Raw genomic sequence first — 25,791 nt, forward strand, 5'->3', positions numbered from 1 at the left:
ATTAAGATCATTTACAAGACAAGATCAATATCAGAGATATCACCATTCAATATTGGATCAAGTATATTTTCTAAATCCTTTTCAGACTGTTGTGTATCAGACTGAAAAGGAAACCAAAACAAAACAAAAAAGTTACTTTTGGTAATTTTGTGAAGAAAAAACAAAAATATGTTTAAAATATGTAAATAATAATAGCTAATGATCAAATTTTACTGTTTGTTTTCAGAAACGGAGACATAATTGTCTTTTTACATTAATGGTACACAAATATAATAAAAATACGAAATAAGTTTAATTCTTTTGTTTAACATCAAAATATGTAAAAAAACATCAATACCTATTATTTTTTTCAAAAATTTTCACATTACAAAATTTACAATGGTGGTACATATTTTGTCCCACCGTACCTGTTAAGATTCAGGTTTCAATTCCTCCTTTTTCATTTATAAAAATAAAAATTTTCCATTTTTTTCTCACTCTTTATAAATTTTCATTCTTTCTTTTACTCTTTATAAATTCTCTCTTTTTTTGTTAATTTTATTAAATGAATTTGTCTAATGCTCTATTGTTAGTCAGTCTTGTTCCATCCTTCAAAGATTCAACATGTGTTTATTAAGAATGTATAATTAATACAACAATGTTATATATATGAATTACTAGTTCAAAAATTATAATAAAAATAATTTATATTATAAATGAAATATAGTTTTATTTATTTGAATGAAATGGTGAATGATAAAATATTTATAATAATTAAACCTAGGCAATATGTCATTCATCGTTACCTCATAATCAAACTTAAGGTAGTCCTGTTAATAGGTTTTATTTTCACCTAGTCATGTAAATCCAGAGATAAGCCCCAGCAATCTTTGCTGCTTGGTACTGGTTTAATTCCCATTAGTAAATTAAGTCCAATAAATAATTTTATTTGATCAGGATTAATAGGTTTGTATGGTTTCCCTGCCTTTAGCTGGTTCTGCTAGGCGTAAAGATTTGTTTGAAGTACTATTAACTTTACAACTTCATTGGAAATAAGTAGCTGAAAGAAATCTACTGGTGACCCTTTTCTTTCTGTTACTAAAGTCGATACTAAGGTCCACTTTCTGAACAAATTTTCTAATGGCTGTTCTTCGTGTTCACATTTACTCCAATGAATTTCAAGAAGGCCTTCTGCATCTGAAATTATTCTGTAAGAAGGGATTCATTATCTGAATTGTTTTTATTACCTTCATTATTTAAAATTATTTCATTATGATCACGAAATTCATAAGGTGATCGAGGTCCTGATTGGTGGAACGATCAATGGTCAAGGGAAATATCCTGAAACGCAAGTAATCATATAGCATGGGTGAAGCCACGATGAGGGATGCTAATTTATTTATAATAATCTTTGAATTTTTTAATTTATTCTCTCTTTGAAATATCTGCAAGTAACTGAATTATTTAATTACTTAATGATCTAAAAGTAATTTAAATTGCTTCTAATGTCACTGAGTAGTATATTTGTTGTGGCAAAGAACAATCTAAGAAGAAAACATATAGGAATATATTATGATCAAAAAGTTTAATATTTTTTTATTATTTATGCAATAAAGTAATGAAGAATAGATAAATCTCGAATGACACCAAGACAGACTATCAGAAACAAGGAACTTTCAATCAGAAAATAAAATGATTTATTTATTTATTTATTTAAAATGATTTATACATTTTTCCAAGGAAAAATGTATGGAATGTAGCAAATCAACAGCAGAGAACCAAAAAGATAATGATGAGATTATTTAAATTCGTGATAGAGGATAATATGAAAATTTAATGGGTGATAAAATTTCAAATATAGTAATTGTAAGGCTGTTTATAGAAGAATGAATTATGGAACAGAATCTTGTAAAGTAGACTGGTCATTGGTGATAACGTAAGGCATTCAGGATTAGTTAATTTTGTTGCAGAAGTGTAAAATTATGAATAAAAACTTTAAAGAAGACAAAAATTAAGATATATAAAATAGGTATTTCAGAATAATAATTGCATTGAGGTAAAAATATTTGTGCAAAAGATAGAAGAAACCATAAGCGTATAAAAAAATAAAAATAAAAATAAAATAAAAAATTAGAGAAAGAAAAAAAAATTCTAATAATTCATTAACATATTGACCACTATGCTAATAAAATTTAATATTAAATGGAATTTAATAACAACTGAAGATGCTGGATCCCACGAAAATTGATTCTTGCAATAATTATGGTAATTTTAACTTATCTATTTACTGTTCTATGATAGTTTAAATTTCATTTAGAATTAAAAAACTGTATAAGTTACACTAGATTTATAAAATTATATGTAATTAGGAAATACGTAACTTCAAAATCTTTAAAGTTAAGTGAGAGTATGATATTTTAGTATAGTTTAAATCATTGTGTGTTACACTTAATATGGTAAAATATTATTTCCTCACTTTTCATTATGGTTGTTTTGGTGAATCATGCAAAAATATTTATACATTATTAACTAACACTGTTCCACTGGAAGAGGCCCATTGCAGGTACCATATGCAGCTCTGTGATTCTGTGAAGAAGAATTATCCAAACCATTATTAAGAAACGTAACCCGTACAAGACATCCATTGACTCATGACTCTTTACAACATTTAAGAGAAGGTGGCCATTGGTATGTAATGAAAAAGACGTAATTGCCCCATGAAGTTTATCTGAAAGAAAAATTGTGTATATTAATTTTTGTATCTAGATATATCAGTGAATTTCTTAAACCTAATCAAAAGAAGAGTATTTTGTGACTATTAGTTATTAATTAACTTAATGTAATCTCTATTTTTCATTTTTCTATTTTTTCATATTTTTCACCCAAAATGAAAAATAGAATTTTGCTCAGTAATATAATTTTGCTTATGTGTAGATTCTGAAATAATTCCCGTCAAAAGTGCAATCCAGTACTTTTTAATCATGTTGCTTTTTAAGCCTATCATAACTTCAAACAAACATCTGATTAAATATGTAATTTCTTCCATGCTCATATGCTTTCTTTCTATAAACCAACTACCATGTTTCTTCTAATGGGGACAGTTACATATAGATAATAACTAAATAAAACTGCTATCCCAACTGATATAATCAGTATGTAACTTAATAGAGTACACAGATATACTAGCTTTTCTAGGGCATCACCATCTTATTTGTAAATTTCTTCCCACAGACCAATAATTCTTTAAAATGTAACACCACAGTAATGTTTGAAGATCTCTTTAAAACCTTACTCTATTTTTACTGCTAATTCAGACATTGTAAAAATTGTAAACAAAATATGAATAAGCCATAATTTTCAGATTTGAGGAGAACATAGAACATTAAGTCAGCAATGGAAGATTGATTGAATTATTAGTGCTTTAATGTTAAACCTATAAAGGCAGACTTTATTTAGCTAAAGAAAAAGTTTACCAGAGAGAAAAATTTGATTATGAGAGGAAAAAAGGTATTTGAGCTTTTCTGAAATTAATGCCTGACATAATCTTTACTGAGAGTGAATTAGATAAGTACATACTCTTATATTCACAAAATTAAGCAAGTGTTTTGAAAGTTTTTAATTTTAACATGCAGATTCTGTATTGAAAAGAAAAATTGTTGTGTGATTGAAATACAAATATTTTTGGGTTATATTTTCAGATCCTTATTTATAGATTACAAATGTTTTTCAAAAAATGAGAATTGTTTTTGTTTTTAATGATTAATTTATCTCAACAAATCTACATGGATTATGCACAGGATATGATGATATTTTTAGTATGATAAATGTTGGTGTGATTGGGATTCAAATTCAGAACCTTTTAGAACCTAGAACCTCCTATTACATTACATAAAAAAATAAAGAAAATCAATGAAAATGATTTTATACCATCATCATCTTCTTCTTGGTTGGTGGATCAGTCTTGCAACAGGTTTCAACTGGTCAGTTTTTCCAATTTTCTCAATCCTGAACTTCTCTTTTAATTTTCCAATAACTTCTTTCCTTTCTTAGGTTCATTGTCATTCCTATCTTTCTTCTTCCCTTTTCTCATTTTCCTTCTATATTCCCTTCACGTTTCACAAGCTGTATACAGTCTCTTCTCAAAATGTGTCTTATCCATGATGCCTTCCTCTTCCTTATTTTTTCAAAATCTTCCATTTCTCTCCTATTCTTCTAAATACATCCTCATTTCTTACTTTGTCACTCCATCTTATTTTTTCTGCTTTCCATCATAGCATCATCTCAAAACTTTCCAAATAAAATATTTTTCAACTACTCAAATGTTTCTTTTCCCACCACAATTCTGGTTCTTCTGTACAGATTCCAACCCATCTTGCTGAACTGTCTACGTACCTAAAAACTTCACCTGTTCTATTACTTCTTCATTCAGTACTAATTTAACTTTACCTTCCACCTTCAATTCTAATAGCTTTAGTTTTTATTTACATTAATCTTCATTCCAAATTCTTCACCAATGCTTGGAGTTTTTTTCACCATTACTTGTAGCTCTTCCTCTGACTCAGCTAACATAGCTTGATCATCAGTATACTTGATTGATTTCATTCTTTTCCTCCTACTACAACATCCCTTGACTTTTCCAAGGCCTTTTCTACCAGTTTCTTTGCATTTAAAAGGGCTGGTGATATATAGCAACCTTGTCTTACTCCTCTGCCAATAACACTGATAGATAAAAAATAAATTTGTTAATGTTTCTCTAAGTGTAATACCATTTCTTGAATTGCTTTTTTACATTATAGATCTATAAATAAAATCTTTCTATCACCCTTAATTTTAAATAAATTACGATTTAAAAAAAATTAAGGGAAAATATAGTTAAAATACAGATTTTTAAAATGGTCATGCAAAATTTATAATTTTGCATGACTATACCTGTGTTAGGATGATTTTGCCGATGCTTTTCTTTTATAAATAGTCTCAGGCACATCCCGAATTAATGTTCAACAGTAATCGGCTAGCATCCTAGTATTCCATTTCCCTTTATAGCGGCTTTCCATCACCGAAATGTCTTGGTGGAAATGTTCACCGTGTTTGTCCCTTATGTCTCCAAGGTTGTCTGGGAAAATATCCAGATGTGAGTGGAGGAAATGTATTTTCAAAGACATATTACATCCTATAGCTCTGTATGAAGTAAGAAGTTGATTAACAATGTTGTGGTAATTGTCGGATTTTTGTTTGCCGAGAAAAGTTTTGTAAATGTCTTTAAATGAAGCCCAAGCTGCACTCTCAACATTATTTAACATCGAGTTAAATACATCAATTTTGACCAACTCTCTTATTTGAGGACCAACAAATATTCCTTCTTTAATTTTTACTTCACTTACATTCAGAAATTTCTGCATGATGTACAAAAATCTGGGACTATTCTTCTTCATTGTTTTTACAAAATTTTTCATTAGTCTTAGCTTGATACGGAGAGGGGGTAAAAATATTTTTGGGTTCAACTAGGGGATCATGAATAATATTTTTCCCATTTGGAGTTTAGTTATCTCGTTTCTTCTACTCTTTGATAACATAATGTTTATCTCTAGCTCGGCTGTCCCATTCACAAAGAAAACACATGTACTTAGTGTAGCCTAACTGCATGCCTAACAAAATAGCTATAACTTTCAAATCACCACATATATCCCAGCTATGTTTTCTATAATCTATTTTTTCAAGAAATTCTTTCATCACATCGTATGTCTCTTTCAAATTAATAACGTAAGTGATTGGTATCGAAGGATATTTGTTACTGTTATGTAGTAGAACCAGTTTTAAACTACACATGGACGAATCTATGAAAAAGTGCCAGTCCTTTTATGAACTTGTCCTAAATGCAACATAGGCTCATCAGTATTTGTGCAGTAAACCAAATTATTTTCATCAATATAGTACTGAGAAAGTTCTTTTTGTCGGCTTCGAAAGCCCAAAAATTTGGAATTTTTTTGAAGTAAATTCCAACCTTGCAGTCTTGATCGTAACAGTTCAGCTTTATTTTTTAATAAATTTAAATCCCTAACCAAGTCATTTAATTCACCTTGTGATATAAAATGTGGCTTATTGGAAGATAATTCAAAATCAAAATCATTGTTGTCTCCTTCAGTACTGCCCGATTCTGCATCGCTACTTTTGAAACATACATTCCCAGGAGGCTCAGGAACTGGAATAATTTTGCTGTGAAGTACAGGCCTGATTGCAGATTGCAATGAAGGATATTTTACAGTATGTTTAGACTTTTTAGAAATTCCAGACACACTTGTTAAACAAAAGTAACAATTGGTTACATGATCCTTTGGTTCACACCAAACCATAGGTACACCAAATGGCAAAGCCTTCCGTGTACCTCTCAACCATCCTCTTAAATATACAGAACAATTAGTGCATTTTATATGCATCTTATTCACGTCATTTCCTGATCACCAATTTTACACTGAAAGTACAAATGATATGCTTTTTTAAGTAAAGGTGTTTAAAAGTTTTTTCTATTTGATTTTATGGTAAACTCACCACATACATAACAAAAGGCATCCACATCATTTACACAATTTCGAGGTATTATGACACTGCACTGCTAACAAACTTAAGACAGCAATAAGACTGAACAAAATTAATTAATTCCTAAATCCAGTGCTTAATACAAACAACACAGCTGTGCTTTCAGCTACACGTTTTGACCTCCACAGACATGATTAATCTTGTCCATGAAGGCCCACTCTTCAATGTTAGATATGATGTCATAATATGTGACTACGATATGATTTAATTCTTTGTCTAGTATTGTTTATTTATATCTTACAAAATATGTTAATAAAGTTAAACAATAAAAAATGAGCTAACAAAATACAGTACCAGGAGCTTAAAATGCTAACTATATGTTAAAAAATGAAACAAACTTGTTTAATTAAAATTTAAAAACTTTTTCAAAAATGGTGGGTGATAGAAAGATTCTGAGTTCATATTCATTTTCAGCATAAAAAAAACAGGTTGAAATCATGTATTACATGTTAGGAAACAAAAATTATGTTTATCAGTGTAATTAGTAGTTCTGTTTCTTTGTTTTTCATGCAGACAACTACTTTCTGCCTTACATACAGAAGTTATTAATGTTCTACCTTTCCAATCCACACCAATACTCTTTAAAATTCCCATTAGCTTCTCCCAGTCTACTCTATCAAAAGCTTCCTCTCAAAAGTCTATAAAGTACATGTACATTTTCTTATTCATATCCATCATTCTTTCAGATAGCAGTCTCAGACACCCAATAGCATCCCGTGTTCCTCTTCCTTCTTGAACCCAAGTTTGTCATCTCCCACATTTTCCTCTAATTTCCTCTATACTGCCTAATAAACTTTTGTTACAGTCTTTGTTACGTGATATATAAAACTGACTGTTCTTTATACTCTGAACAATTTTTAGCATTGTCCTTTTTTGGTAGTGGGACTAGAACTGATTTAACTAATTCTTCAGAATATGTTCCTGTCTCATAAATTCTACAAAATTGATTTGTTACCCTTGAGATAATTTTATTCCCCCATAACTTTAGAGCTTCTGACGGTATTTTGTCCCATCTCGTGACTCTTTTTTTTAAATCTAGTGTTGCCTTTTCTACTTTCCAACTCAAAATTTACAGACTCTCATTTTCTTCATTACACATTTGTTCCTTCTCTATACTCAATATTTCCTTATTAGCCTGCACATCATACAATTCTTGCACATATTTTACCCATGCTAGTTTATTTTCTTCTAAATTAAAGTTCTTTTACCATTTTTGTCTAACAATAGTTGCCTACTTATTTCCCTTGTTTCTCTCCATGTTAAGTTCTCTTACTGTCCTGTACATGTTTTCCATTTTACCTTTCATTTCTAGATGTTCTACCTCTTCACACTGGTTTTCCATCCATTTCTACTTTTCCTTATCTTTCAGCCTTCTTAGTTTATTATTTAGTTTTTTATATTCTTTCTTTCTTCCTTCCTCTGAAACATTACATTTAAGTTTTCTTCTTTCCTCCATCATTCCTAACATATCTTCTGCAATCTATTCTTCCTTGTTTCTTATTTTCTTTACCATACCTACATTTTTTCTTCAATGTGTCAATTATTGTATTCTTAATATTAATCCAATCTTTTGACATAACTTTGTTTTGTATCACATTTTCTAATTTCTCCATCCCATGTACAAAGTCTTCTCAGGTATTGTTCTTCAACTTCCTTACATCTCACTAATTCTCAACCTGCTTTCTTTTAATGTGTTTCAGTCTTGTTTAACATCCACAATCAGCAGGTTATGATCTGTATCTGCATTTGCTCTGGGTATGTTTTTGCCACCTTAATACTATTTTTAAATCTTTGGTTGATTAAAATAAGACCAGTTTGGTATCTTGGCTTATCATTGGGGCTTTTCCATGAATACAATCGACGTAGATGGTTATTGACTAGGTGTTGACAATGCAGAGTTCAAGAGTGTTAGTCTAAAATCACCTACTACTTTTTTCTACTTCCCATTTCCAATCAAACTATTTCAGTCACCCATTATTATTTTAACTTTTTCCTTTCCATTTTCTTCATATACCTCTCACACCTGTTCATATATCACACCTTCCTCTTCCTCTTCTGCGTTTGATGTTGGCATGTATATCTGAAAGATCAAAGTGCCTACTGGATCACATGAAAACTTGATTGTTTTTGATCTATCATTGATGGGATTTTGATAACATTTTTATCTAGCTTTTTTTTTATATATTATACCCAAACCTTTTTCTTTATACTCTCCTCCCTTATAAATTATCTTATATTATCCTGTTTCAAATTCACCTTTTGCTTCATAACATATTTCACTGAACTCTAGGATACAAATATTACGTCTCTTCATTTCTTTTGTTACATTCCTTAACTTCCCACACCTGTTCATGGTTGTAACATTCCAGGTTCCTATCCTCATGTTATATATCTTTCTCCTTACTTCTTTCATACTGTTTGGCTGCCCTGTAAAAGTACCAACCCAGAGATCCAAATGTGGACACAATACTCTGGAATATTTCATTTCGAGGATCTACCATTCCTTCATATTTCTGTCTAGTGGGACTAGAAATAGCCAGAGGGGTATTTAATATGGTGGTTTCCTGTTGCTTCTGCATCCCTCTGTCATTGTTCAACTTATTGTTCTTCAGCCCTTTTTAATTGATTTTTCATCTCAAGGACAAGAGAGCATCCATAATTCCTTCCGCTCATCCACTCTCCAAAGAGGTTGTTGGCACTTAATGAAAGGGATCCCCTTATCCTGAGGGATACTCAGTCCCTGTATTCGTTAACTGCTTGTGCATACCATAAATAGCATATACAATAGTATATAAACAATTGTATATGCTATTCTAACACAGGCAGGTGAATATCAGGATTTTCTGTTCATTGAGTCCAAGACCCTACAGCATTTCCTAGATTCTCCAGTGTTTAGAGAGATTATTTCATATAAAAATACAAAATCAGAATCCTGGTGAAGAGGATCTAGACCTTAACAGAAAATGTGGCCTATCTGAACTCCATCAGATAAAGTCAACCTGCTTTTGAACAGGTGATAGTGAATTAGTTATTGGTATTTGTAATTTATATCCTGTTCAACTATTACACAACCATAAGTAGGTGATAATATACTCTAAAACATATTCACTTTTTTAGTTTAAATGTGTGTATGTGTGTTTTTTTTGTATGTATATATATATATATATACACATAAAAATAACTGTATACAAAACAGTATATACAAAAAGTACTGTGTGTGTGTGTATATATATATGTTTCTGAATAAAATTCAAATCTTTCTAACTTTTCTTTATTTTATTCAACTTATCTTACACGATTTTGGTCAGAATTAAATTCTAACATTTTAGTGTTTATTACCCATTTAACAAAGTTACTGTACGTCAAACATAAAAAACAGGGCTTTATACTCCAATTTATTGATTTTCACCCCAGATTTTTTCAAAAACAACTGCAAGTTTGACTTTGAAGCCTATTTTATTCAATTTTTCAGATCAACCAACATAAGAAATTATTAATTCTGCTACTTAATTAACATCCTAAAAATTTCAGTATGACCTGATTTCACCGGGGTAACTGAAATCTGAGCAAAATCTTTGACTAGTTGTAACTCGCAAACAAAGCATTTTTAGGACATATTTTTATATGAGCTTTTTCCTTTATTTTAAGAAGTAGAGTACATTATGAAAATCTGGGGAGAATTCTATGACACACCTTTATACATATATATATATATATATATATAGTACTTAAATTATGTTTTACCTGATGAAAATGGTTGAAAGTAAAGTTCATATACAGTTGCAATAATGCAGAGTCCCATAATGAGTGTAAATGTTGATCTGTAAATAAAAGAGGTATATGTTATTTTTAATAAGAATGTGCTAAACAGACAGTATTTTTGTTAAGAGTTAACTTTATTTCCCTCTCAACTGACTGAAGCTAATAAAACTATACTGTGTAGATGTCAAACTCCACTAATGTGAATTAAAAAAAAAAAAAAATAATAATTTTGGGGGAACTGGTGAAAAAGATTCTGTCACCAGGGAGTCGAATCGTGGACATGTGCAGGGCCAGGGAGGCAGCCTTTTTGCTGAGGGCGTTTGAGTTCAGCAGATGGCTGGATCAGGACATTCTGATGATGCATTGAGGACCCTCGAGGTATGTGAGGTGGGCGAGTGATTCAGGGGAGGGTATGCTTGGGGTGCATACCTGGACCCAGACTAGGTGATAGAGAAGGGAAGGGTAGCCCTCTTGGGAAGAGTCACCATGGCAACCGGGAGGGATGTCATAATGTCTTAATGATCTAAGAGGGACTCTGCTGGGAGATCAGCTTCAAGCTGCACTAATGGCTAAGGGGGGCTAGTCTTCAGTCATGTCACTTAGGACAGACCGAAGTAACGTCTTCTAGGCAGTTACTAGTTGCTCTCAAGTGGTTTAAAAAAAATTTATTTATCTCTTAAAAAACTATTAAAAAACAAATGTTGATTTTTTCATGCCATTTTTACTTAAAAATAGAAATACATATTTAAAAATTTGAAAATTAATAAACTTATAATGTGAAGTGTAGTACATTTATCATATAACTCCTTTTTTCTACTGAGAAGAATAAAATTTGAGATATTTAGCTCTTCAGAAGCCCATTTCTTATGCAGATGCCAGATTATGTAATATTCTATCATATTTATATTTCCATCATTCACATTTGTATAAATGAGCCATGTTCTCTACTTAGTGAGTAGATACAAAATTAGTTATATTCATTGCAGATGTCAAAATTGAATCCATAAATTCGTGAATAAGTAAATCCATAAAATAAAATTCCATTATCTACAGATTCCATAAATCCATAATCCATAAATAAGTAAAAAGAAAAAGAAGTATATTATTCAGATCAGTAAATAATACTTTATATAGATTATGTCATGAATGGGTTGATGTCCTTTTGATAGGTAACAGAAAGGAATTTTCCCACCATTTACCTGCAAAAATCAAGGGAAACTGTGAAAAATCTTTACCAGAAAAGTATAATATAATAAACAATTAATTATAATAAATTTATTATAGAATTGTTATATACTTTTCTGCTTGCTCTTTACTACAATAAAAAAAATCCATAAAATTGATATTTAAAATAACAGATACATGAAACAAGAATAAAGAAAATAATGAAGGTTCTAAATGAAAAAAAAATATATATATAACAAACATGTTACAATTACAATAACAATTTTCGTTAAGGTGATTTTATAATTAATTAAATATTTATTTGACTGTATAATAATCTAGAAATGAAGATAACTAAAGACAAAATGCCTTTGCAACTAATAATAAAAAAGTAAAATGGAATAATTTATAAAAACTTAATATAAAATATTTTTAACAAAGCAGGAGTTTATAAAATAGTAAAAAATTGTATGTAGAAATGACAAACAGAGATTAAAAAAAATATACTTTTAGGAATATTTAAAAGGATATAAATGTGAGTATAATTAACAGAAATGTAATTATGTTGATCAAATTAGAGATAATGAATATACATTTTCAAATATAGATAATGTGGAAATATTAGATATAAATATTAATAAATCTAAATTGCTTTCTAAAAAGAAAATACACATAATAAAGAATAGCAGCAAAAATTGTAATTAATGAAAACAACTAAAATTTGAACATTTTATGAATGGATGACTGGATTAGTGAAATTGTTCATCTAATTTCAATTATCCAAGTTTTATTTAACATTTATTCAAAATATGGTATGATAAAATTGTTTCATTACCTGCCAAAGATTGTAATAGATTTAAAAGAATTTCTTAAACCATTAAAAAGAAATATACTGATTACTTTACCAAAAAAAAATTTACTAGTGTTGCAAAACTCATTCTGTTATGTTGTATGTGAATGCTTGTTAGAGTATGAATGTGTTCTTGTATCTTTAACCTCTCCACTGCAGCAGTTACTCCTATTTTGGAGATCATTATATCTGTTCCTAGGCAGAGCTTGTCTTTTTTTTCTGGATGAAAAATTTCCGTATAATTTGAAAGTGAGTTTTATAATAATTTTTTTTCTTAAGATGGCCTCCATATCTCCCCTTATAGCCACCCAACCTCGTTGAAAAAAGCACTAACAGGGAAGCTGCATGACCTACTTTAATGTAAAGAAAGTGCATAGAACAGTAAAAGAAAGCCTTGATTGTATGAACTAATCCTATCAGGGGATGTATAAAGGAGGGGAACATAAAACATTAAATTGAATATAAATATATTAGGAAACTTCAATAATATAAACTATAAAGTACTTGGTAATGCAGCAAACCAAAACACAAAAATACTATAACAGTAACAACAGAAAATAACCAAATAAAAAATGTAACAAACAATAAAAAAACAAAATAATATAACACAATAGTATATTATTAATTATAATAACAATAATAATTATAACAATACAATATAATAATATATAATGATATAAATAACAATAAAAATAATAATAAAAAAAAATAATAATAACATAACGAGGCACTAATAAGAAATCCTACTCAAATAAACTCATATCACAGGATCTTACACGAAACACATTGACCACACAACAATACTCATTTAGCCTGCTAATACACCTAGCTAAATATGTCAACATACTATTATACTATTTAAATAGGCGGTGCCTTCTACAGCAAACAAAAAGGAACATGTATGGTTATGTTATTCAAATCACACTTAATAACCCCATTAACAACATCAACATCCCTACAGTTTTATAGGCAAAGAGAAGCTCTTGCACAATGTGCCTGACCTTGAATGAATGCATCTTCATAAAACAGTACTAATCCCTTGTAGCATTCAAAGGAGGAGATATTACAATGAAGATGCAGCATATAGAATAATTTTAGCATATAGAATGATTTTGCACTGCTTCTATACTATTACATGTATAGTCCCTAAATTAATTTCAGACGATAGCACAATATTAAAGAATAGGTACTCATATCCAACATATGTGTATTTGTTCCTTGCAGTTGACGATGCAATGTTTAATTTCTAAAATATGTCAACCAAGTAGCTCAATTCCATCACAAATAAACCATCTTGAGATTTTTCGGCTTCTGGTCAGTTTTCCTCTTCTAGAAAACTGATGATTTCATCTCTTAATTCATAAACACATTACAAAAATCTCCCATGTGATAACCATAGTGCCTCGCAATAAAATAGTAATGCTGAATGTTCTGAACCCATGTCTTTACAAAGTGCAGAAAAGATTCTTGATTTTTTTATATAATTTACTACGGTTAAAACCATTGTTAGCTCAATATTTAGATCAAGACTAATTTTTTTGGAAGCCAGAGCTTCTCTATGGATCATGCAATGTGTTCAGACACACTGAGGAGAATTTTGTTTTACATGTGCTTGTATACTGTGGAATCTTCTAGACATTGAACAAGCATCATTGGTGCGAATTCCAACGCAATTTTTCCACCCTATGTTTCCCTTGTTTATAAAAGCATTTCAGATAGCAAATAATGCGAGTGATGTTGCTTTGAGTTCTATTGGTTTGCAGAAAGATAGTTCTTCTACTGCTGACAAACCATCACAAAATCAAACATTGGCAATGAAATGAGCATCTTTATTGTTATCTATTGCCTCAACAAGCTGAATTGAGAACGATTTGTCACGCAACTTTCCGAAAGGCTGATGCTGTACATCTTTAACTGTATCACCAATTTGACAGGCAACAGTATCGTTTGACAGAGGTATGGGCTGCAATTGTTTGGCAAAATTATCTCCAAATACAGTTCCTACAATTTCAATTGCAGTCGGCAAAATACGCTGTTCATCAATAGTTTGAGGCTTTTCCCATCTGGCTATTTTATATGAAACTTTGTAAGAGGCAAGCAAAACTTTTTCATTCACAAATTTTTTTTTGAAATAATGTTTGCTTTTCATGATTTTAATTTTAATTGGAAGAATTCTCGGGGTTTTTTTTAATATACTCACTATGAAGCGTTTCCAAATGTCGTTTAAGTTTTGTCACTGCCAAAATTTTTGAGCAAATGACACACAGGAGGGGTTTTTCTTTTTCATTTACTTCAGTAATGGTAAACCCAAAAATCTAAGTATTCTTGAGAATATTTTCTTGATTTTATTTTCGGAACCACACTTCTCTGTGCACTTGTTCATGCTTCACTATCGTTTAATGCTCGCTTACGCCCATTTAAAAATTATTCCACGATTCTGTATAAATACTGCGATGACTGTTTAATACCGTGAATTGCAATTAACACGCAAATTTCAACACACATATTCATGATAGTTTCGATAGGATCGACTTGACTGAGACTGGCTGGAATTGAACGAGGTGCAGCATTTATACAAGTTTGAGCAGACGTTCCAGAATGTTCGAGACAAATTGGAACTTCTCGCGAAGCTCTGAGAAAGTCCGATGTAGTGTACGTAAGACAGAGAGCAATAGAGAGGCATCGATCGACTCTGGTTTTGCCAATGCAGCATATCAATGTTACCGAATACCAATAAATTTACTAATTTTTGGTAATTTGTAAGGTTTGTAATTAAGGTCGTAGTGTTGCTTTAGCGTCAAAATACATTATTATTGTAGGAGAAGGGGTGGGATGAAAATTGGGGCGAAAATACTGTAAGGCCGAGAAACGCTGATGTAACCTATAACGATCCATTGCCGGTTGAAGAAGATCAGGTCAAATGCTATGGATGCGAAAATTCTTTTCATCTTGTTTGTTTCTTGACTTTTAGAAAATACGTATAGATGTATGCCTAATACTAAAAAGTAGTATAGCGTTGTATAAGGTGTAGGCGCTCCCGCACATCCTGTTCGACATTGAGAAGTGGTGGGAGAACTCGTAATAAGGTTTGGTTATAACTAATCATTAATTAATCATGCATAACATTTGTCGGGAACAACATCGTCTTCTTTCCAACAGCGAGCTGTCGTACATAACACTTGTCGGGAGCGAGATCGTCTCCGCCCGCAAGTGAGTCGTGATTAGCATTTGTCGTAGTAACATGGCCCCACTCCTTCAGCAAGTGTATCATTATTTGTATTTTCTATGTTTTGTAATATAGTAAATCTTATTATAAATATCAAGTATCTTCATTCTCATACCAGTCCAAGGGATTGTTCCAGCCCTAGCATTATCTACACAGTCAACTATCTTCAAATCAACATAAATTTTCTACCTAAATGGCATCATCCAATCATTCATTTAACTTAACATTTATTTTAATTCTCCTGAGTTAACCCACATTTCAATGATCCTCCGAATTCATTATTTTCTTTAAATCCTTATCCTACACATCCCAACACCAGGTAATGAAATAAATTTAAACTTTGATTTTAAAACAGCCTGATTTAAACAGTTGATTTTAAAATCAACATTTTTGTTAAATAACAAAATTGATCTACAAATGAAATCAATAAGCGAACTTTAAAATCGATTAGGGAATTAGTTAAATTACAGGAGGAGTTCAGGCAGTTAATAATACTAAAAAATTGGATGATAATGAAACAAAAGTTAACAAGTTACTCGTGGAATGTGCTGATAAGGACATTAAAATTAATGATTTAGAAATTAAATTGAACAGACTAGATCACTATGGTAGGCGCTTTAATTTAGAAATTCACGGTATGGAAGAACAAAAGACTGCTGTTGAGTCTGAAAATTTAATGAATACATTAAAAGTGATGGTAAAGTAATGGGTATTAACTTTTTTGATTTCGATGTAACTGCTGCGCATAGACTTCAAACCAGAAAAAAAAATTCTGTTAAGGCTGTTAGTGCTCGGTTTCGTGATAAGGTAACTAGAGACTTGTGGTAACGAAATAGAAATAAAATAGAGAAAAATAGTGACAATGATAGTACTGGTGATAGTGTAATGTATTTAAATGAAAAATCCAACAGAATATAATAAGTTGTTTCTTTCAAGTGTTAAAAAAAACTAAAGAAAGACTTCAATTAAAAATATATCTGTGTTTGAGGCAGCAAAATTTATGTAAAAATGTCTAATTGATCGATCGTCTTGAAAATTGAAAGCAAGGATGATTTGAGTAAAATAGTAAGTTGGGAGGTCCCACGTTGAGCCAACCAGGGAACTTCTTTTGTTTTTTCCATCTTCTTGGTCTTCTCCAGGCAGTGGTCGATGACGAATAGAAAATTCACTCTCGTGCTTGCTCTTTCATTGGAGCCTGCAAGTGATGAGACCGCAGTGTCACTATGATGGGAGATCTGCGTGGATCCCATGCAGAGTGGTGGGAGTGACGGTATGAAAGCGCGTACGTATACCGTACTCCCACTGACATCTGAGCTGATAGCATTGTGTCCGTCGATATTACTCTAGGCTATATGTGGTAACAGCATAAATATTTGTTAAAAATGAGGTCTACCTGACTTCAAAAATAAGAGTGTTAATGCTAGATGTCTTTTTTATTTCCAATACATATTCATTAATTTATATTTTCATAGAATAATAAAACACAGAAAATAAAAATAAATGTTAATTAAAAGATAAAAATTAAATTTGTAATGAAATTAGTAACAGAGGTTGTAATATTGCAGTCAATAATTATGAAATAAGAAAAATACTGACATGGCAAACCAATCACTAATGCTAAGTGGTTTTCTATTTCTTCTAAAACAAGTCTGTTCCTCAGTTGTAAATGATAAATTCAGATTCATTGCTTTCACTCCAACATTAATAATATTTTGAATATTTTGAGCAGAACAAACTGAAGGAACACAGAGAGAGTAAGAAACTGGAATTTCTTTTAATGTTATATGATCTTGAAGAGGTGAAGATGTGTCATTCAGCTTTATAATACAATATTGTCCAACAAATTCATTTGATCTGTGAATTATTTCTACACATTCATCATAAGAACCCATTTCTTGAATATTTCCTGTCAAGAAGCCTGGTAGTGTACCAGATGATGCATCATACACTGTAAAATAATATGTACATGTATATAAATTATGTTATATGATAGTATGACAATTAAGCTTGTTATAAAGGCTTTTGAAACGAAAGATAAATACAGAATCACACAGTAAACATTATAATTAATTTATTTATTCATTCAATTGCAACAGTCCTCAATAAAAGTCTCTATGAAGACTGATAATGAATTTTGTAGCATACGAAGAGTTCTTGACCAGTATTCGAACCTGGAATTGTTTATTAGAAAAAATTGCATATATCTAAATTATTAATTTTTCTCATTGTTTTAAAAAAGTGTTATTGTTTGAAACTCATAATATTCATATTTTTGTAAATTAAAATAGAAAAATTAGAAATATTGTTATTTAAGGTAACACATAAGTTGATATTTATTCACATTAGCTAGCAGATAAGTCAGTCGATATGGTTCCTTTTATCTCAGCAAATAATAAGCATTAAAAATTATTAAAATATTCCGTTAATCAGGTTAGATATTCTGTACAATCTAAACTCGATATCTAAAATGTTCAAATTACTTGTAGATGCTTAAATTTTATCTATGTTTTACTCCTAACTCCCATTAGAAATACATTTTAAATGATTTACAATTAGGAATAAGCTTTTATCTGTATTATTCTTTATATATTACATTCTCAGTGAATATAGGTAGGATAGGTATATTAAAGAGCCGGCCTCCGTGACCCGAGTAGTAGTGTCTCGGCCTTTCAACTGGAGCTCCCGGGTTCGAATCCCGATCAGTCATGGCATTTTCACACACGCTACAAATCATTCATCTCATCCTCTGAAGTAATACCTAATGGTGGTCCGATTTTCTTCAAATTTGGGTCAAACATTTCTATAAATGGGGCATTGATCATATTATTTTTTTTTAAATTCATTAAGGAGGTGGGGATATTGTAAAAAAAAAACAATTTCGATTTTATTTAGAGACATTTTAGAAAAACTTTTTTAAAGCAGATTTATTACCTTCTACCATTATGTTATATGCCGCGCCTGTTTGAATGGATGCAGTTGATATACAGAGGAACCGAGTCAGACTAGACATCGAAGAGCCTTGTTAGGTGTTTGGCAGCATATCGGACGGGTTCTTATGACGCGGTATGCGTACTGGCCGGGACTCCTCCCATAGACCTTTTGGTTCTTGAGCGTGCCCGTAAGTATGAAGGCGCTGACAGTGCTGAAGGTAGAAATGAGACACACTAAGAGTGTGGCAAGACCGATGGAACTTGGGCGTCAAGGCTGGGTGGACAAGGAGATTAATTCCCGATTTAAGAATACGGTATAATAGAAGATTTGATGAGACGAGTTTTTACCTGACGCAAATGTTATCTGGTCACGGTAATTTTGAGGAGTATTTCTATGGAATTGGGAGGAGAGAGTCGCCTGACTGTGTGTATTGTGCTGAACGGGACTCGATTGAGCACACCCTCTTAAAGTGTGAGGAATGGATTGAACAACGCATTCGGGCTGGTATTGCAAATCTGGAGCCGGACAATGTAGTCCCGTGTATGCTTATGTCGCAGAGTAACTGGAGGAAAGTGGAGGAATACTCGATGGAGGTGCTTCGATGCAAAGATACGGAAGGTAGAAGAAGATGGTTTTAGTGTAGGGTTGGGTGGACAGCCGGCATACCGAGGTGTGCCGGTTCCGATGATCGATTGAGGACTCAAAGGGAGACTAGGTTAGGGGATACAAACGAAAAGACCCGATGCCGGTGGGGTAATCCAGTAATGAAGTACCCTCATTAGAATGGGCAATAAAGAATTAAAAGATCCAACCGGGGGGCGGACCTACCATGCCGGTCTTATTGCCGGTATTGCCTCCCTATTGGGGAGGCCCCTTAGAATAAAGGACACTCCCCTGGGCTGAGTTTTACTTAACTGTATGTCCGGCCCGGGGAGTAGGGGAAAAAATTTATTACCTACAATGCATATATAAATAATCTAAAAAAGATTTCAAAAATCTACCTTTTAAAATTAAAATAGTAGGTAATCTAAAAAGTAATGAGCTTTTGCATACGAGATAGTGTAAGCTTCACAAATCTCAGGGTATATGAAACATAATGGGTCATGCCAAACGTCATTTGACAGCTGGCAGTTGAAGCTGATAGATGTGCAAGAAGTGCTGGAATTTTTATACTCAGACATAAGATATTGTACCGTGAAGGTGAGTGAACATCCTGCAAACTACACTACATTTTATAGTTTTATTCTGATAAAGGTGCAAATGTTGTGTAGGCCCGTGAAGAAATTTTTGCTGTTTATGGGCAAGATCCATTATCAAAAGTCACAGTCAAAAATGCTTCAGTCGCTTTTGTTCTGGAAATTTTGATGTCCTAAAGGCTCCTCGCAGTGGGGGACCAATAACAGAAAAATTGAATGATATTCTGGCAAAAGTTGAGTAAGACCAACGTGTAAGCAGTCATGATGTCGCCAATGACCTAAATATCCATCACCAAACAGTGTTAAACCATTTGGAGAAAGCTGGCTACAAAAGAAGCTCGACGTTTGGGAGTTACATGACCTGTCTCAGAAAAGTTTTCTTGATCGTATTTCTGTCTTAAATCTCTACTGAAAATATAACTAGATTGAGCCACTTATGAAGCGTTTGATCATGAGTGATATAAAGTGGATAACCTACGACAAAAATGTGGGAAAGATATCGTGGTTAAAGCAAGGAGAAACTCCACAGTCTGTTAGAAAGCTCACACTGATGCCCAGGAAGGATATGCGTTGCGTTTGGTGGAATTGGAAGGGCATCGTGCATCACGAGCTGCTGCCATCAGGCAGAACCATAGACTCAGACCTGTACTGTCACCAGCTAGCGATGTTACATCTAACGGCCTGAGCTTGTCAACAGAAAGGGTGTCGAATACTACACTGATAACGCCAGACCACATACATTTTTAACGACTCATCAGAAATTGATAGAACTTGACTGTGAGATTTTAATGCATCCATTGTATAGCTTGAACTTGGCATTGTCAGACTACCATTTGTTTCGGTCTGTGCAGAACTCACTAAATGTTGTTACGTTAGTTTCAAACGAGGTCTGTGAAAACCAAGCGTTCTAAATTTTTGACCAGAAACGACAGAAATTCTACAATGTCAGGATTATGGTGTAGCCGGAAAAATGGTGCATATGTGGTCACATAATGTTATTTTACAATAACAATAATTCTAAATTTTGACCTCCAAAGGCTCAATACTTTTTAGACAACCTGGTATATATGTTTTTTGTACTTTTATTATATCACCCTTCGGTTTAAATATTTTTTCAAAATTTTCTTGAAAGTTTATACTTCACGTATAGATTATTAAGATATTAATAAATTTAAAAAAATTATTTCCTGTGCCTATAATGCAAAAAAGTGTTTTAAAGATTTTCTAATTTTTTTTTAGCCTTTATCGAAGGGGTTGTTAGATTTAGAGAAAACGTTACTTAAGTAAATTTGTTAAACTTAACCTCTGTATGAATATTTTTTAGAAAAATGTTTCTTAAAATTTACTCCCCACCTCTAAATGTTATATATATTTTGCTTTTTGTTTTCCGGCTATAACTCTTTTGGTATCTTTGGCGGTTTTTTATTACTTGTCTAACGTTCTTTTTAAATACATTGAACAAATATGAAATACATTTAATCTGTATATAGTCTGTAATAAAACTTTCAAAATCGGGAATTCTCACGAATTATAATTTTTATAATTGAAGGATTTTGGAATTTTATTATTAATCATGGCCCGTTGGTATTGATAAAAATTAATTATATAATAATTTCCACTCACCAACTATTTTTATTATTATTTCTGAGCGCTTTCGGATATTAATCCATCATCAGGATAAATCTTTCCTTCAAAAATTAATATATTAAATGAATTTTGAAAACAAAAATTGTAAATACAACAATCAAAAGGTAAAAATAATGTCGAGGTTTTCCCTCATGTCAATAAGAATCTCCAAATTAATTTTATTATTAATCATGGACTGTTGATACAGGTATATTCATAACATATAAATGTTCCTGATGATGGATTAATATCCGAAAGCGCTCGGACATAATAATAAAAATAGTTGGTAAGTGGAAATTATTATATAATTAACTTTAAATTACTTATTTTAATATGATCTTTATTACTTACTTTTTAAAGCCCATAACTCATGGGGTTTAATGACCGCTTGATAATAATTTTGCAGTGTTGTTAAACAATGGGTCATATTACCACTCAATTTATCTTTTGATAATTCAGATATGCTGTTCCATAGTACATCAACAATGAATTTACTTGTATGATTCTGCTGGTTTATTGAAGTCATAATTAAATAATTTTGGTAATTGGTGGTATTAATAGGATCTACTGTTTGCACTAATTCTGCATAATCAGCATTGCTTAAGTGCTGGAGTTGTAGAACTGTAATGTGAATAATTATTGATAACAACATTTCTACTACCTGGAACAAAAATAAAAAAACTGTTCAATAGTTGGCACTACTGTCATATATAAATATTGTAGCTTCAAACATATTCCATTACAAATTAAGCTCATATTTAAGCCATTTTTTCAAAAAAACATTTTTAGCGGTATCACATTCATTGTAATCTATTGTTAATTTAAAGACAAAATTTGTTATTATTAAAATATCAAGGTATTTTGAGTCTCAGCTATTCTTAATAAGTTGTTTTAGTATAAAATATTTACTCTTTATTTTGTTCACAAGGTATTTTAGATTATCACATTAACTAATGTAAGAAAAGTGTTCCATTTGGAAAGTAATACCCTAAAATAAATACTCTAAAATATAAAAAGATTGGAGAATTTATTAATCTTAAACAGCGAGTACGTTAGATAACAAATCTACAATACTTAATAAATTAACAATTAATATAATCCACCTTACCAGCACGTTGATAGGTATTCTAGATCGTTTGGCTTAATTGGAATATAATACTTAAGTTATATTTTTTAAATATATTTTTAATTTAAATTTCTTCAAATACATTAATACGTTCTGACAAAGTAGAGATATTTGCGAAAGAGCTAAATGTAGAGGAAAAAAATAAACTAGCAATGGCTGAAAAAACTAAATTTTATAATTAATTTCTATGTATGTACATGTATTGAACGAGTCAAGATTGTATGACAATACCTTTTTTTCTTTTTCCTGTTTAAGCCTTTGGAAATTACCATTCAGAGGATGAATGAGAATGATATGTATGAGTGTAAATGAAGTCTTGTATAGTCTCAGTTAAACCATTTCTGAGATAAGTGGTTAATTGAACTCAACCACCAAAGAACACCGGTATCCACGATCTAGTATTCAAATCCGTACAAAAGTAACTGCCTTTACTAGAACTTGGAAAGTTGGAACTCTCGACTTCCAAATCAGCTGATTTGGGACGACGCGTTCACCACTAGACCAACCCGGTGGGTTTATAATGTACGGCAGTACTATAGAAGCTGATCTGTCACAGTAAGTAAGTAGAAAATACGTATCTGGAAAAGCCTTGCTTTTGAGTTACCGTCAACATATATTTTGTTCTCACTTCTAATTCAAAAGTAGAATGAAGCCGTTTTCAAAATTATTGAGTAATGAATCTAGGAACAAATTTGGTAGATTTTATGTTTGTTGACGTGAAAAATTGAATAAAACAGGTCCAGAACTGTATCTCCAGTTGTTTCCGAGAAAATTATTATGAAGTCTAAAAATTGGAATCAAAATAAACGCCGGAAATTGATAAACAAATAAAGAATAGATTAATAACAAAATTTATAGAGAATTTGTTTAATTCCAAACAAATTGATTTAAATAAATATAGTTGAAAACAAACAAAGTTTTAGAAATTCGACTTTAAATTAAATCTAAAAACACTATTATGTGGTAGAAAAACACTAACATTTTAAACAGAACAAAAGTCTTCTTTATAATTGTAAAATAAATAATAATAATAATAAATTCTAGATTGGGGAAGAAAAGAGCTGCGTGGGAGATATCGGCACCGTCTAGAGCCGGAAGGAGTCGACAAAGCAGCTTCAAATAATCGGCTTGTACAAGGAAAGTTACATTTTGAGACGGAGGGGTTTATATGTTGCATATAGGATCAAGTAGTAGCAACAAGAAATTATAAGAGAGTTATTCTTAAAGAAAACATCAACACAACAAATGTAGGCTATGTATGCAACACAATGAAACAATAGACCATATAATCACTGGCTGTCCGATTCTAGCTCCGACGGAGTACACCAGGAGGCACAACAACGTGGCAAAAATTGTACATATAGAACTCTGCAATAGATACAAGTTAGAGTTTCAAAAAGGACCCTACTATACTTATGAGCCAGTCTCCTTTTTGGAGAACAACAACGCAAAAACTTTCTGGAACCAGGGAATTGTAACAGCAAAACCCATCAACTCTAATAATCCAGATGTAGTAGTAGTAGTTGATAAAATGGAAAAAGTAACTTACCTAATAGACGTAGCCATCCCATCAAGTAACAAAATCAACACTAAACGCAATGAGAAGCTGCAGAAATATACAGATCTTACTTTTGAAATTAAAGAAATGTGGAATCAAAAAGAAGTTTATATAATCTCAATAATTATATCTGCGGAGGGAATAATACCATCTAATTTACACAACAGTCTTGAAAAACTGAAGATCCAGTGGAAGACCCACGCGCTAATGCAAAGGAGCGTGATAATTGAAACCTGCCATGTTGTCCGGAAGGCACTTAGTCAACAATAGCAAGTCTAATCTCGTTGATGTAAATTACTCCGAGTTTAAGGAATGTCACCGGCAAAAGTAAAAGATGTGAAAGTGTGGGATAATAATAATAATAATAATAATAATAAAAATTAAAAAAAATAATAATAGAAAATTACTTCTAAAACAAATTAAATTATCTTTTAACTCTCAATAACAACTGTTCAACAATTAAGTTTTGTGTACCACAAGTGAATAATTTTGGGAGAAGTTTTATGTTGCTGTTTAAGTTAAAAATTTAAAAAATAGTTTTAATCTGCTATTATACGGTAATTGGAGAAAACAAGAATTTGTATACATTTGAAGATTTCATGGACATATTGCTAATGTATGGAAAAGTAAATAATATGTTGCGGTTCAAAAATCCCATAACAAATATCCAGATAGAAGAATAATAAATTGTAAACTGTGGAAAGACTTGTTAGAGAAAAAGGTTTATTGAAACCTGTTTATTGGTTTAAACGCTTCATTCCCTAGCATGTGAAGCGTTATACATCCTTCCTACAAAAATTTTGTAAATTATTTAGAGTACAGTTTTCTAATTTCAGTCATTACTTTTGTGTTGAAGAAGAAATTTCAGATAAAATGTTTTCCGCAATATCAAATTCACATTTCACCCTGTCAACTTATACACGAGTATTTTCGGATTTCCTTTCGATGTATCGCCTGAATTTTTGGTTTAAGTATCAGAAGAATAGAGTATTACTGTTATGTTTAAGGTAACAGAGACCTTGATTTTCTAACAGTAATGGGTAGATAACCTTGACGTTGACCTATATGATATAAATTGGGGGTTTTTAATAGGGATTCGGATTTAGGCACGAAAAATTTCCAGGTACTGAATGAAATGAGTGAATGAATAAACCTTTATTTTCCTTGTACAAAATATGACATAAAAATAAGAATTACAATATATAATTAGGAAACATAATTAATATCTGCATAAGATAGCATGCGCGCAGGCATGAGCCATATTATATAGTATTTCTAAAAAGGGAAAATAAAAATTAAAACTTATTATCTCAGAAAAGTGACGAAAGAAGAAAAAAAAGGGATTTTTTTTTCTTCTTTCGTCACTTTTCTAAGCACACCGGAAGGTAAATTTCACCGGTGCTAAGTAGGGGATAAAAAACGTTTCCACCTTGAAGTTAAAATAAACTTCAAATTTACTCAATACGACAATGATTGTATGTGAAAAAAGTTTCATATGTTTAGCATACGACAAGCTCCATCTTCATACAATTGCAGCAACATTTTGGTTATCCCTTGCCGTAAAGGTTAGTCATATCAAAAATTGTTTCAGGCAAAAGTTTTAGTTAATATTTAACGGACTAACGACCACCTTAAACCGATTCGATACTGTGCTTATTAAGGTAGGTATGGTTTTTTATCTTCGAAACCCCATTGGATATAACCAACCATTGGGTCAATGGTTGGTTATATCAAAAAAACTTTATTTAAAGAAGTTTTAAGGCCTTATCCAAAGAATAG

General features: G+C 31.4%; 1 protein-coding gene across 1 annotated transcript; it reads right to left on the reverse strand.

Moving 5' to 3' along the window:
• Positions 1-11: 11 nt before the first annotated feature.
• LOC142317929 (nose resistant to fluoxetine protein 6-like) lies at positions 12-21,854 on the reverse strand. Its single transcript, XM_075354468.1, has 5 exons — positions 21,680-21,854; positions 17,172-17,523; positions 10,318-10,394; positions 2,514-2,707; positions 12-101 (listed from the first exon to the last, which is right to left on the reverse strand). The coding sequence occupies exons 1-5, from the start codon at positions 21,852-21,854 to the stop codon at positions 12-14; spliced, it is 888 nt and encodes a 295-aa protein (XP_075210583.1).
• Positions 21,855-25,791: the final 3,937 nt, after the last annotated feature.

Source organism: Lycorma delicatula, chromosome 1, assembly GCF_047948215.1.
Source record: "Lycorma delicatula isolate Av1 chromosome 1, ASM4794821v1, whole genome shotgun sequence".
NCBI classification, from domain to species: Eukaryota; Metazoa; Arthropoda; class Insecta; order Hemiptera; family Fulgoridae; genus Lycorma; species Lycorma delicatula.

Coding starts and splice junctions, on each gene's coding strand:
- LOC142317929 (XM_075354468.1), bottom strand. CDS start 21,854: ATGACTTCAATAAACCAGCAGAATCATACAAGTAAATTCATTGTTGAT. Junction 10,395..17,171: donor ATTAGTGATTGGTTTGCCAT/GTCAGTATTTTT, acceptor TTTTATTTACAG/ATCAACATTTACACTCATTA. Junction 2,708..10,317: donor CTTTCAACCATTTTCATCAG/GTAAAACATAAT, acceptor TTTTTCTTTCAG/ATAAACTTCATGGGGCAATT.